The following is a 12,351-nucleotide window of genomic DNA, read 5'->3' on the forward strand; positions in this document are numbered from 1 at the left end:
CAATGTAAATTTGCTGAAATTAGCATATCATCCATATGTCATGTTCAGAAGTAGTGGATATAAAACATGTTAGCACTGGAGGGGCTTTAAGGCAGCAACTGCTGTATGTAATGATGAGGAAATAGGGGTGTTGAGGGTGATATGGTGGTGCAAGGGGTGGGATAGGGGGGCTTGCAGGTAGGAAGCTTACAGGAAAATGGAGGTGGTGGCTGTCAGTATATGGGGTGGGGGTGTATGGGGGGGGGGGGGGTTATGTGGTGGGTATGGTGCGTTTGTTTGGGTTGGGTTGTAAACTCTAAACCAGTGGTTCTCAAACATTTTCATGTCAAGGACCCCCAAATTGACATGCATTCTGCAGACCCACATATGAAAATATTTTCTGCTAGGGAAATGTTTTGAAGATTTATCAAAATGTTTCGAAAATAGCCGATCTACAAGCTCAAAATGGGCAGTAATGGGACGCGTTTGTGAGCTTGTAGATTGGCTATTTTCAAAGTATAAAATGGGATTAAAGTGGTGAAATGTTCCATATTTTGCCGTGGGCTGCCTGGAACTTCCTCAAGGACCCCTTGAGGTCCTCAGACCAAACTTTGAGCATCATGCAGAGGGCGCTGTTTTTCCTTTATGTTTTCAGATTGCACTTAAGAACGAAAAAGGGACCCTAAGAGTGCTCCACAGTGTGCGTAGATTCTGTTCTTACCTACGAATAAATCACAGCTAAGAAAACATTGAGGGATCCCAAAACCTTCTTAAAAAGTTCCTAAGTGGGTCTAAGAACAAATTTCCTCTTAAGAACTTCTTAAGAACTGTTGGCGCATGAGGCCCAATGTGAGAGAGCTGACAAATTGCCTCTGAGAGTGCACAGGCCAAATCCCATGCCATCCTACAGAGAAACCAAACAGGTACCATACCGTAGCCAACCAGTCTCCAAGCTTTCACAGGCCAAATCCCGTGCCAAGTTCAGAGAAACCAAAACAATGACCACACAATCAGAACATGGACATCACCAAAACGTCAACTATGACACTAGACCAGACCTCAGGCATTACAGGTGTCCTCCTTGCTCTCAAGGCCCATCCCGTCTCATCCCGTCCTCACAAACAACACCACACCATAAGCACCCAATCCCAAATGACTTCAGACGACACTGAAATCCAAATGTGAGCCCAATGAACTGCACCTCGGTACCATGTATTAAGTCTTTGACCATTTGACATGTTCTATGATACTCCCTCACAAACCCTCAACTCCTGAGAGCCCTACATGTCTTCCACACCAACAATAACTTCAGAACAACTCAATTTACCTGTCCAAACTACTACTTGAGCCAATGCAACAAACAAAACAAACAAGATAAAACAAAGGGAAGTTCAGGTTCTTAATTCACCATAAGCAAATCTTCCTCCCCATACTGATACAAGTACTGTAGCAACCATTGCAAAATGCTCCCTCCCTGGTGGATACACGGATAAAGACTCAAAGACAGAGACAGAGCTTTCCTCCACCTAGATAACTCACCCTAGTCTTCATGTGTCCTACTGGCGGGAGGTATTTATGCACTTGAGCCCGATGGGTAGATTGGGCAACCATGAAATGGCAACCCTCTCAAAGCCATGGATGTGCCCCCATATAATTTATATATATAAAATGATATATATATATATATATATATATATAAAAATATTATTTTATTATTTTAACATGGAGACAAAAAAACAACTTAACTATATATATATATATACACACACACACACACACACACACAATACACACACACAGTCTACATACACATATATATATAGGCCTATCTGTATTTTATCTCGCCAAGGGGGAGATACAATATAATACAATAAATTCTGAGCCGATAGATGACAGATGAGCTCATCAAATGGTATAAATAGACCCAGTAGGGTTTGACAGGTGGTAAATAAAAAAGTTTTTTTTACCACCGATGTGATTCTGGCTCCCTCTACTGTCCACCCTATTTTTTGCAGGTATAGTACTAGCTGGTTTCTTTTTTGTATATTGAGTGTGTAATAGAATTGTCAAATCAATAGTCCACTTCACTTCTATTCCTCATGTGTGGAAATAAATCGGGACACACCCATGAAATGCAAAGGGTTAGTGGTGTAAAAAAAAAACAGCATTGCTTTTTAAGAGGGAACAACAGCTTTATTGACAAGTAGCCCAGTACATGGTTTATCTTTCAAAAACAGTTTGGCCCCTTTTACACCAAAGGTACTTTAGTTCTAGAACCGGTTCCGTTCTAGATTCTTGGAACCTACATCTTTCGGTTCCAGTTTCGAACCAACTCATTTACAGTGGAAACACTCTAAACGGGTTCAATATTAGGCAGGAAAGAATAACCAAAGTGGTGCAACCCCGGTGAAAAGGGGGCCTTTGTGCAGTCAGTCACTGAACATGTGTTATGAATGTTCTAATTTTACTTTGAGTCACTGAATACATGTCATCATCTATGTATAGTCTGTGATTGACAAGCCATAACCTTTTGAATATAGAACGCCAGTGTAGAGCAAGCATCGACTATCAACGTCAAACGCATCGTAAAGAGGTTCTAGTAAAATATAAATAATTAAAAAACCGCCATTAGCCATCATAAATAAACAATTAACCAAAGAAGTTACAAAAAAAATACGTTTTGAAGTTGGTCCACAACATGTCATTTTGATACCCATTTCTCTATTGCCGTTTCACCGGTTGGTTCCCTTTCTTTGAAACACCACTTACAAGAAACGTCCTCACAATTTCTGTCTAAAGACTGTAAACTACTGTCTGGTACATTCTTTAGTTTTAAAATGTGTTAATGTGTATAAATACAATCATTGGTAATACTTATATTACTGTACCCATGTAACACAAGCAAATGCTAGAGAAATGGTACTCAAGTTTGCTATCCTGACCTGAGGTCTGAGTTTATTAAAGAAGCAACACTGAGTGAAAGCAACTGAGATGGTTACCAGTGAGTCTTTTATTTTCTTTTTTCTCATCCCGTTGAATTTGAGAGATGACAAGACGTTTTCTTTTTACCTCATCCTAATCCCTTTCCTATGAGAAAATCCATACCACACTTCCAATCCCTCCGTTGTTTCTGTTTCAGTTCAAGTCTCTGTGGTCCGTTAATCCTTTTCCTGCAGTGCGCTCTGGAGAATCCTTTGGTAGAACGGAGAGAAGACCAGCTTGTTGAAGTTGACCAGGCGACTGAAGCGAACGGCCAGCTCCTTCAGCTCCCTGCTGACCGGAGCCAGCCCGCCGGGGAAGGGAGGAGGAGTCTTGGGTTGACTGGACTCCAGGTAGGACAGGAGGTAACTTTGGGTTCTAGCATCTGTAAGAAGGAGGAGAGTTGCAGAAAAACAAAATTGCAGTTGTAATTTAGGTATAATCTCAAGACTTCAGAATCAGTAGCCCACATTTTATGTTCAGCTTTTACTAAGATCCTTATGGAAAGGATTGCTGACTAGTGACTACACAATCACGCAGAAAGGAAGTCAGTCATAGGTATCATTGCGATTACCCATTAGCTTGCGGACGGTGTTGTCCGGCTGGGCTGTGGCTGAGATCTGTCCCTTTAGGGTGCTCCGTCGGTCAGTCGAGAATGGAGAGTAGCCGTGCTGGTCTAGCTGCCGACTCAGCTCAACACACAGTCCCTCTCCAATGGTTGCTAAGGCTTCCTCTGCACTAAAAGACCTAGGAAGAAACAATATGTATCTATTATTTTCATTATCTGACAGCAAGTCTTGTGTATATCGATTTCTGATAAATATGTATGTAGGACAGATGTGGACAAAAAAAATCCTATTATGTTAAACACTTCACAAAAGTGTGAACTCAATCCAACCGCATGTGTTATTAGTTTGTTTATTTAGATGTGTGCCTTTCCCTTCCCATATGGAGTCAATAAGTATATGCTTCCTAGAGCTGCCCCACCTTTGAAATGTTCAAAAGCACACTCAAAACCTAGCCTCAATTTGCAACTCTAGATTTTTTTACAATGGGATGAATCTAGAGTTGCAATACCCTCCATTGACTCCCCACTCATCATTTTGCGTTTGCGATCTGCTTGTCTTAAACGACGTTAAACTCACCAACATTGCAGCTGTAGTCCAAGCTTGAATTATTCTTTCAATCTGCCGAGCTTGTTTTTCATAAAAATCCCCCGTAGACATGTTATGAGCTACTTTCTGTGCAAGTGATTCTTTTTCTAAGTGCTGGAGTTTGGAAGCGCTCGTCGTAAGTCACTGAACGTCCCTGCATGCATCTGTTTCGCATTTGCACATAATGCAGGAGGCAGCAGCGCGACCCCTTAATACAAACGAGCGCTTCCAAACGCCAACATTTCTTCTTCTTGACAGAAAGTAGCTCATAACATGTCTACGGGGGATTTTTATGAAAAACAAGCTCAGCAGATTGAAAGAGAATAATTCAAGCTTGGACTACAGCTGCAATGTTGGTGAGTTTAACGTTGTTTAAGACAAGCAGATCGCAAACGCAAAATGATGAGTGGGGAGTCAATGGAGGGTATTGCAACTCTAGATTCATCCCATTATAAAAAAAATCTAGAGTTGCAAATTGCGGCCAACTCAAAACCCACCTTTTCAAACCACACACACACACACACACACACACACACACACACACACACACACACACACACACACACACACACACACACACACACACACACACACACACACACACACACACACACACACAGTTTGTTCTTTTTTATTTTTAAACCTTTTAACTAGTTTTTCTAATAAAAAATGTCTGTACTTCTGTTCTGTAAAGCGACTTTGGGTACCCAGAAAAGCGCTATATAAATCGTATATATTATGCATGTGTGTATGCCTGTTTGGCACTCGGGTCGTGTGTACTCACGGCGTGTGCATGTCCACGAGCATCGCAGCCACAGTGGTTTTCAGTGTGTCCATCAGTCCAGGCAGGCCTGAGATGGCCTCCCCTGTTATGGTGTAGACGATGAGCAGCACAGACGCCAGCAGCGCCAGCCGCTCTACCTCCCACTGCATCTCCTGAAACCGAACCTGGTCCATCAGCACCGTCTGGGGAGGCATTAAGTCACAAATACGTATCGTCACTGTTGAGCAGAAACGTTGCATCTACATATTTCATCTTTTTATGTTTTTATGTGACAGTGTCTACAAGCTCACATTGCAATTTATGTTATGAGCTTGTTATGTGCTATTTTAAACATTTTAGAAATTCTTTTGTGACCAAAATAGGGATGTGACCAAAATAGGGATGCCAAAAAGTCTGTCTGTACTGTGGGTTTTATAAATATTTTTGACAAGCATTAACACGCACAAGCTTGTAACTAAATAATAACTACATACATTCGTTCCTTTGGAACATAAGTCATTTTTTTCCATTTTCTATAAAAGGTGGTTGGTATGGTTTTGGATATACATATCGCCCGAAAGCAACAATAATATATTGCAAATAATAATATTGACACAGGGTTGCATAAAGGAGTCAACATGCAGGGTTGGGTTCAAGGCTCTAGCCACTCATTACCTCTGGGAAGGGGTCTGATCCGTGGTCCCACTTCAGCAAGCGCAGGTAGGCAGTATTATGGACATTGAGGGGGAGCAGAGCCTGAAGGTTGGCTGAGGCACTGTCAGCAAACACCTCTCTTAAACATCCCACTGTGTCCTGAAGCCACTTTTCAGTGTAGTCTAATGCACCTGAAAAAGCAATTAGAAGAAAAGAAAAATCAGAATCACATGCATGCACAAGTCATAAAGTAAGTAGAAAGTGGAATGTATTCAGATAAGACACTGTCTAATTGCAAGGAAGCTTTCCAGGTAGGTCGTTTTCTTCATTTGTTTTATGGCTGCTTAGGACTGTCTCATTACAACAGGATTTCTACATAGACTACAGCACATCCTAGGCAAGATTGAGGAAACAGCGACTGTGTTCTGCATGGCTCTCTCACTTACCGAATAGCAACATCTACAGTATAGAGTATTTCACAATGTAAGGAACAAGCAAACTAAACAACATCAAAACAACAAATGTGTTTGAACACAATCGCATGTGACATCCTTTCTACTGTAGGTTGTCTGTTGGACAAAACGGGTACCTAACTGCAAATTAGACACAAGTCCTGTGCTTTTGTTTCATACACCGCATGACTTGATATGGATCACAGTCTCCTTACTTACTGGGCTGTTTCTCCAAGAACTCCTGGAACTTGTTCCTCTCAAACTCTGCAGACTGCTGCATCAGGTGGGGTCTAATGCTGCTCAAGGTAAAGTTGGCCATGTCCATCTTCATCAAGTCTAGTACAGAAAATATAGCTCTAAAAGAGAGAGGTATAGATAGATAGAAAACGACAGTCAAAGAAAGAGATTGGAGACATGGAAAAGAGACTTGAGAAGTTGAGATGATAAATTAAGAGAGAGTAAGCTCATTATAGAGAGTAGAGTGTAGCTCTGTATTGGATTATTTCATTTCTGTAGCCAATGTGTAGATTTATTTCATTATCTTCAAATAAACTGAAGCCATGTCATACTTATACCACATCAAACAGATGTTTTGTGTTTCGCTTGTATAACACCTGAGATTCAAACACAGATCTCCCGTGTGGGAAAACAAATAAAAGGAACCCCCCCCCCCCCCCCCCCCCCACAGTACATTCACTCTTTTGACCCCCCCACCAGGAAACCTGATCCAGGTCACACCACCAATGTAACTCCCAAGATTCAAATGGGAAACCTATGGCACTATATAAAAATAGAATTTCTCCCTGGCCAGGGGAGATGTTAAGCTTTTGGGCTTCAGGCTGAACTTTCTCTGGTACTCTTAAATATAGTGTAAATATCCAATACACAGTAGAGACGTAGTAGAGGGATAAAGTGGAGGGAAATAGATTTACAAAATGTACATATGGCCCCAAAAGGTTTAGAAACCGGGAAGCCGATTTCTCAGCAGCAAGGACAAGTTCACTGTACAGAAAACATACTTACAGTAGAGACATTACTCTGTGCTAAAAAATACACAATGTAGCAGGAGCTCAAATAAATTGTACAAAGACCTGGAATAGGGCTAAAATAGTCTCTTTATCTTTAAGTTGTCTCCTTCTTCATCTTACTTGAGCAGAGGCACCATTTCAGTGGTCTCCCTCAGCTTCTGAATGTCCCCATCTCTGAGTGGAGCACAGAGGGTGGCCATCATCCCCACAATGAAATGGGCCAGCTGACCAATGTCAAGTACATGGTTCTCTGCCTGCTGCTGGATCAGAGGGAGGTCCAGGACCTCTTCGATGCGAGTCCGGAGTCGAGCATGGCCAGGCAGCAACAATGACAACAGAGACTTCATGAGGAGAGAAGAGAGAATGAATGAACACTAAAATAAACTTATAGAGGAAGAATGGTGGACAGCACAAAGTGAAGGAAGGAAAGTTGGACAAAGAAAATAAATTAGAATGAATGAGCACAGGAAGGGAGGGAGGATAGAGTGATTGTTTTGTATATCCAAATATGGCAGAGCTTTCAAACATCTTAATCACTCTTCAAAAGACAAATGAGTAAAATGATTAAGGATGGAGTGGATGCAGAAACAGGTTAAGAGCAGGACCGTTTAATTTCCTTCGCCTGTATTTGTTCCTTATATACAGCATGCGTGTGTGTGTGTGTGTGTGTGTGTGTGTGTGTGTGTGTGTGTGTGTGTGTGTGTGTGTGTGTGTGTGTGTGTGTGTGTGTAAAAAGGCCTGACCTCTTTGATCTCTGACAGGAGCTTGATGGCATGGTTGTATGATGGTGGATCCTCTCTCAGTTGAGCCTCCAGACAGTCCCAGAATGCTTTGTGCATGATCTCCTTCACCCTCTTCTCCAAACTATGCAAAGTAATTACATACATGCGTCAGTTATGTCAGTGACCCCCCCAAAATAATCATATTTGAACTGGTGACTCCCACCCTGATAAGCACTTAGAATGTATTAGTTGAGGGATTCAATTTAGTTTGACTCGGTATATTATATATATATATATATATAATATTGTGAAAATGGCTTTATTAGTTATGCACACACATTATAATATAACAAAAATGCCATATCGTTTTTGAGGGGCGCTACCCCGAAATTACTATTTTGTAAATTACTATCCAAAATTATGTCATGTGGCAGCCAAGGTGACAAAATAGACTGGCCTAGACTCCATATTTGGCCATGCCTAACACAGAACTCAATATACTGTATGGGCATAAAATGAACACAGACAGACGGGTATACACAAGTTCGAGCATTGCATAACCGGTTGGGGCGATTTGCATCGTTTGCTATTTGCATGGTTCATGTGCAGGCAGTGGCCCAATAAAGCACATGTCTCAGAAATAAATTTAAAGAAGAGATGCACCCAAAGTCATGGACAGATTTGGATCATGCTTTTGTATGTATTGATTTCCAATTTTTAACTGACTTGGGTCTAATAAATGTATTTGCTCATAACTCGAATACTGAATGCGTTTCCATCCCCCACATCGATTCATCCCCAGATTCGCCACTATCACCTTCCGTCAGGAAATTGTGGAGGTGTGACTTGAAAATCCTTGTTGACTATTATCTCGTGGGCCAAAGTCATGTTGGTGACTCCCTTGGCTGTCTCCATTAGTTCCTCCACTGACACAAACCTGGGAGGGCTTGCTGGAAGGAAAGAAAACAAGACAAGCTGAAGCACAAGCCCAGGTCAGAAATAAACACTTAAATAATCATCAATAGTATATGAATACACAGTTTCACTCAAACAATTGTTTCACAATGCTAAACATCGAAACAAGATTTTGCCTTTAGAAATTAGGCCTGGAACAGCCCTATTGACAATATTCTGTAAGAATTGTTGCTTCGTTCAAGGTTCTGCTTTGTCATTACATCTTGTGTACACATATAAGTATTTAATCTAACCCTTACTTACCTTGAGGACTGTTCCCTCTGTGTGGGCTTGGGGTATTTGCCCGAATTCTCTTCCGCACCACTTCCTCAGCATCTGGTGTCCTCTCCTTTGGTTCCTCCTTGTCTCCTCTATCCTCATGTTGGTCTAAATCCTTTGGCATGGTGCAATCAGCAGCAGTGCTAGATTTGAGAAGCATTTGTCCATTACATTTTTAAATGTGTACCGGTAGTATATTTCAATTCCATGGCCTGCACAAGTTTTATATTCATTCTAAATTATTAGCTTGCCTGGAACATTTCGGCTTCCATAATAACTGCTGAATGTCATGATTGGTTCGGGTCCCTCTTTAAAATATGATGCTGCATCTCAAGGGGCTGTCCCTTCAATAAAAATCTGAAATGATTGTACTATAGCCTTGAAACCAAACTATCATATGTATTTTATCGATTTTGAGAGACTGATAAAATTCATCTAAGATATCTTGATCCAAGGGACTATCGTTCGTATGTTATTGATTTAGAACGTCAGACTGATACAATACACCCATGAAACTAGTATTCAATTAAAGCAGCATGTGATATTGAGAACAATAACTGCCCTGTTAACGAGTGTTGTTAACACTTAACAGTGTCAGTCATCGATTTGCAGTCTGCAATCCCAATAAGTGTTTTTTGGCGTTACACTACTACACAAGGTGTGAAGGAAAGGCATCTATCTATGTAATCAATATATTGCCCATTTGTCCTTTATAATGACTGCGATGCACACAGATTTTGGTGTGACAGTGAAGAAAGAAACGCCTCATGAGTCATGACATTCTATCATACGTACAAACTGTCAACGTTACATTGTTATTTGTGTTATATACCTTGTCTTAGACTTCGCCGCAGGATGAAAACCAGTCAGATGGATTGATAATATCAACTTGTCGAACGTTCGTCAGGAGGATGAACGCAGAAGCTATGTATGAACAATAACAACAAAAGCCACTATGACACAGCTATATTTTGTTACGTATAATCATAATCAACAATACGTAACGAAAATAAGATACTCATATTCACCAATGTATGTCAACGGCGGGATACAGTTTGATCCGGTAAAAGTCGCACCTTTAAAATCGACAGATGACTAGGCATCTGTAACTGTATGATCCGTTACGTTAGAGAAGATTTTCTGTGATTGTAAACCGTGGATGGTGCACAGTCAGTCTTCCGGGTATGCGGGCATCGGGTGGGGCTAATATATGACGTCAGAGTCGAGCCTCCAATCATTGACATCATTATATTACTACCCCAGTCTGTCAGCACTCAGACATAATGTTGTATTGTAAACAAAATTATTTACATTCGTGGCCAGGTTGGCCCATACAGGCCAGGGCCAATTAAGCGACTGCGAGAACTGAGCCATTGTTGTAAATGTTAATTGTTTTTTGTGTGTGACATTTTTGTGACAGCAATAATGTCACTGAAATACTTCACTGTTTCCTCAATAAAGTGGGGTAGAGATAGTTTGTTCTAAACATATATGAACTACAACGGCGCCCTCTTGAGGTGCCCCAGAAAAACAAATTTCATAAAAAAAACATTAACATAAAAAACAAGAATGATCAGTACAGAATCCTTCTGTACATACATTATAAACCTTATCATTATATTGTATTTTTATATATTTTTTCTTCAATTATTGCTTTTGATGTTCAATTAATTTCAATCACATAGATCTAGTGCAAATAGTCAACACCGTATCAAAGCCGTAAACCCTGCACGTTATTACAAGTGTCAAACGCAAGGTGGCGGTAGAGTCCTTCTCTGAGTCTACAACACCACCCAATCCTCATACCGACCAAAGAGATGTTTTCCTCCTTTGCTTTGCTTTCCTCATTGGAAGTGGAACTCTTGGTTCTGAACGTCTGCCAGGGCACGGGTCACCCACTCGAGAAGTCCTTAACGCCATGGACCAGAGCTAGGTCACACAACTCGCTAACACACTGGACTGCCAGAACAGATTCATGTTTGTGTTGACTCTTATACTGCATCTATGTAGGGCAGGCCTACTTTGTTTATTTGTGTGTGTGTGTGTGTGTGGCGCGCGCGCGCGTGTATGTGACTGTGTGTGTGTGTGTGTGTGCGCGCGCGCGTGTGTGTGCACGTGCACCCATGCGCACAGGTGGCCAATACATACCCCACCCCTTCGACCATCCTACTGAATTATAGTAAGTAAAGTCAAAGTGTTTTTGAATTAAGATGATTCTCAAAGTGGGGTACAGGGACCCACAAGTTCCTTGAGGGGGTTCCAAATGGACCCTTACTGGTCTGTAACTCTGAATGTGTACTGCACATGGAACCAAATGGACTCGCTGCTATCATAGATACTTGAAATGTAATAAACCACTGACTTAAGCTCCTACACAAAATGTAGAGGAAATGTAGAGGATCTGGATCTGGTCTGTAACTCTGAATGTGTACTGCACATGGAACCAAATGGACTCGCTGCTATCATAGATACTTGAAATGTAATAAACCACTGACTTAAGCTCCTACACAAAATGTAGAGGATTCATTTAAGGCTTTAAATCAATATCACCATTATTTAAACTTAAAGCTTTTGCCTCAAATACAATTAATTAATTTTTTTTGTGAAAGTGAGCGAAAATAGCAGATCTACACGCTCACAGTTTGCAGAGTGTCTATTTTCAGTAGGCCTATTTGTACCATTGTAGCCTACAACAAGGTATAATACAGGGCTAAGTGGTTAATCAAACTAATCAATATCATTGATTTAAAAAATATATTTTGTTGTGTTGGGAAAAAAAAATATTCTTGAAGTCGTTTATCGTTTCAACATATTGGTTTCAATATATCTTCGGTAAATCAGCCATATCTGTGACATGTGCTTGTGTAGGGCTATAATGTTGGGTTTTTGCATTCCGTCGACATTTCATTATGAATGTAACTACTCCTTCAGTCGCTGACAGCGACTGAAGGAATGCAGTCTGCATGACTGTTGAGCAGTTCCAGCACCACTTTGTGTGTTGTGTGTGTGTGTGTGTGTGTGTGTGTGTGTGTGTGTGTGTGTGTGTGTGTGTGTGTTCGTACTTGAATGCATGCATGCGTGTGTGTGTGTGTGTGTGTGTGTGTGTGTGTGTGTGTGTGTGTGTGTGTGTGTGTGTGTGTGTGTGTGTGTGTGTGTGTCTGTGTGTGTGTGTGTACATACGTGTCCTCAGCTTCCAGGGGAATGGGTTGTGCTGAGCCGTACCAGGACCCAAGCATCCAGTATCTTCCCTCCTCAACTGTATTTCCACACAGTAATCCCCCCCCCCCCCCCCCCCCCTCTCTCTTTGTTATCTCTCTCTCTCTTCCTCTGCCTGTTTCTCAATTACACACACGCATATATTCACACATGCACCCACGCACACACGCG

At 41.3% G+C, this 12,351-nt stretch overlaps 1 protein-coding gene across 1 annotated transcript; it reads right to left on the bottom strand.

The window, feature by feature from the left end:
* Window positions 1–2,150: 2,150 nt before the first annotated feature.
* LOC306923437 (T-complex protein 11-like protein 1) lies at window positions 2,151–10,145 on the bottom strand. Its single transcript, XM_079501534.1, has 10 exons — window positions 9,797–10,145; window positions 8,950–9,107; window positions 8,549–8,681; window positions 7,753–7,873; window positions 7,130–7,350; window positions 6,201–6,337; window positions 5,551–5,720; window positions 4,897–5,078; window positions 3,533–3,705; window positions 2,151–3,343 (listed from the first exon to the last, which is right to left on the bottom strand). The coding sequence occupies exons 2-10, from the start codon at window positions 9,086–9,088 to the stop codon at window positions 3,138–3,140; spliced, it is 1,482 nt and encodes a 493-aa protein (XP_079357660.1). The 5' UTR covers window positions 9,089–9,107; window positions 9,797–10,145; the 3' UTR covers window positions 2,151–3,137.
* Window positions 10,146–12,351: the final 2,206 nt, after the last annotated feature.

Source organism: Electrona antarctica (assembly GCF_951216825.1).
Source record: "Electrona antarctica genome assembly, chromosome: 5".
Lineage (NCBI taxonomy): Eukaryota > Metazoa > Chordata > Actinopteri > Myctophiformes > Myctophidae > Electrona > Electrona antarctica.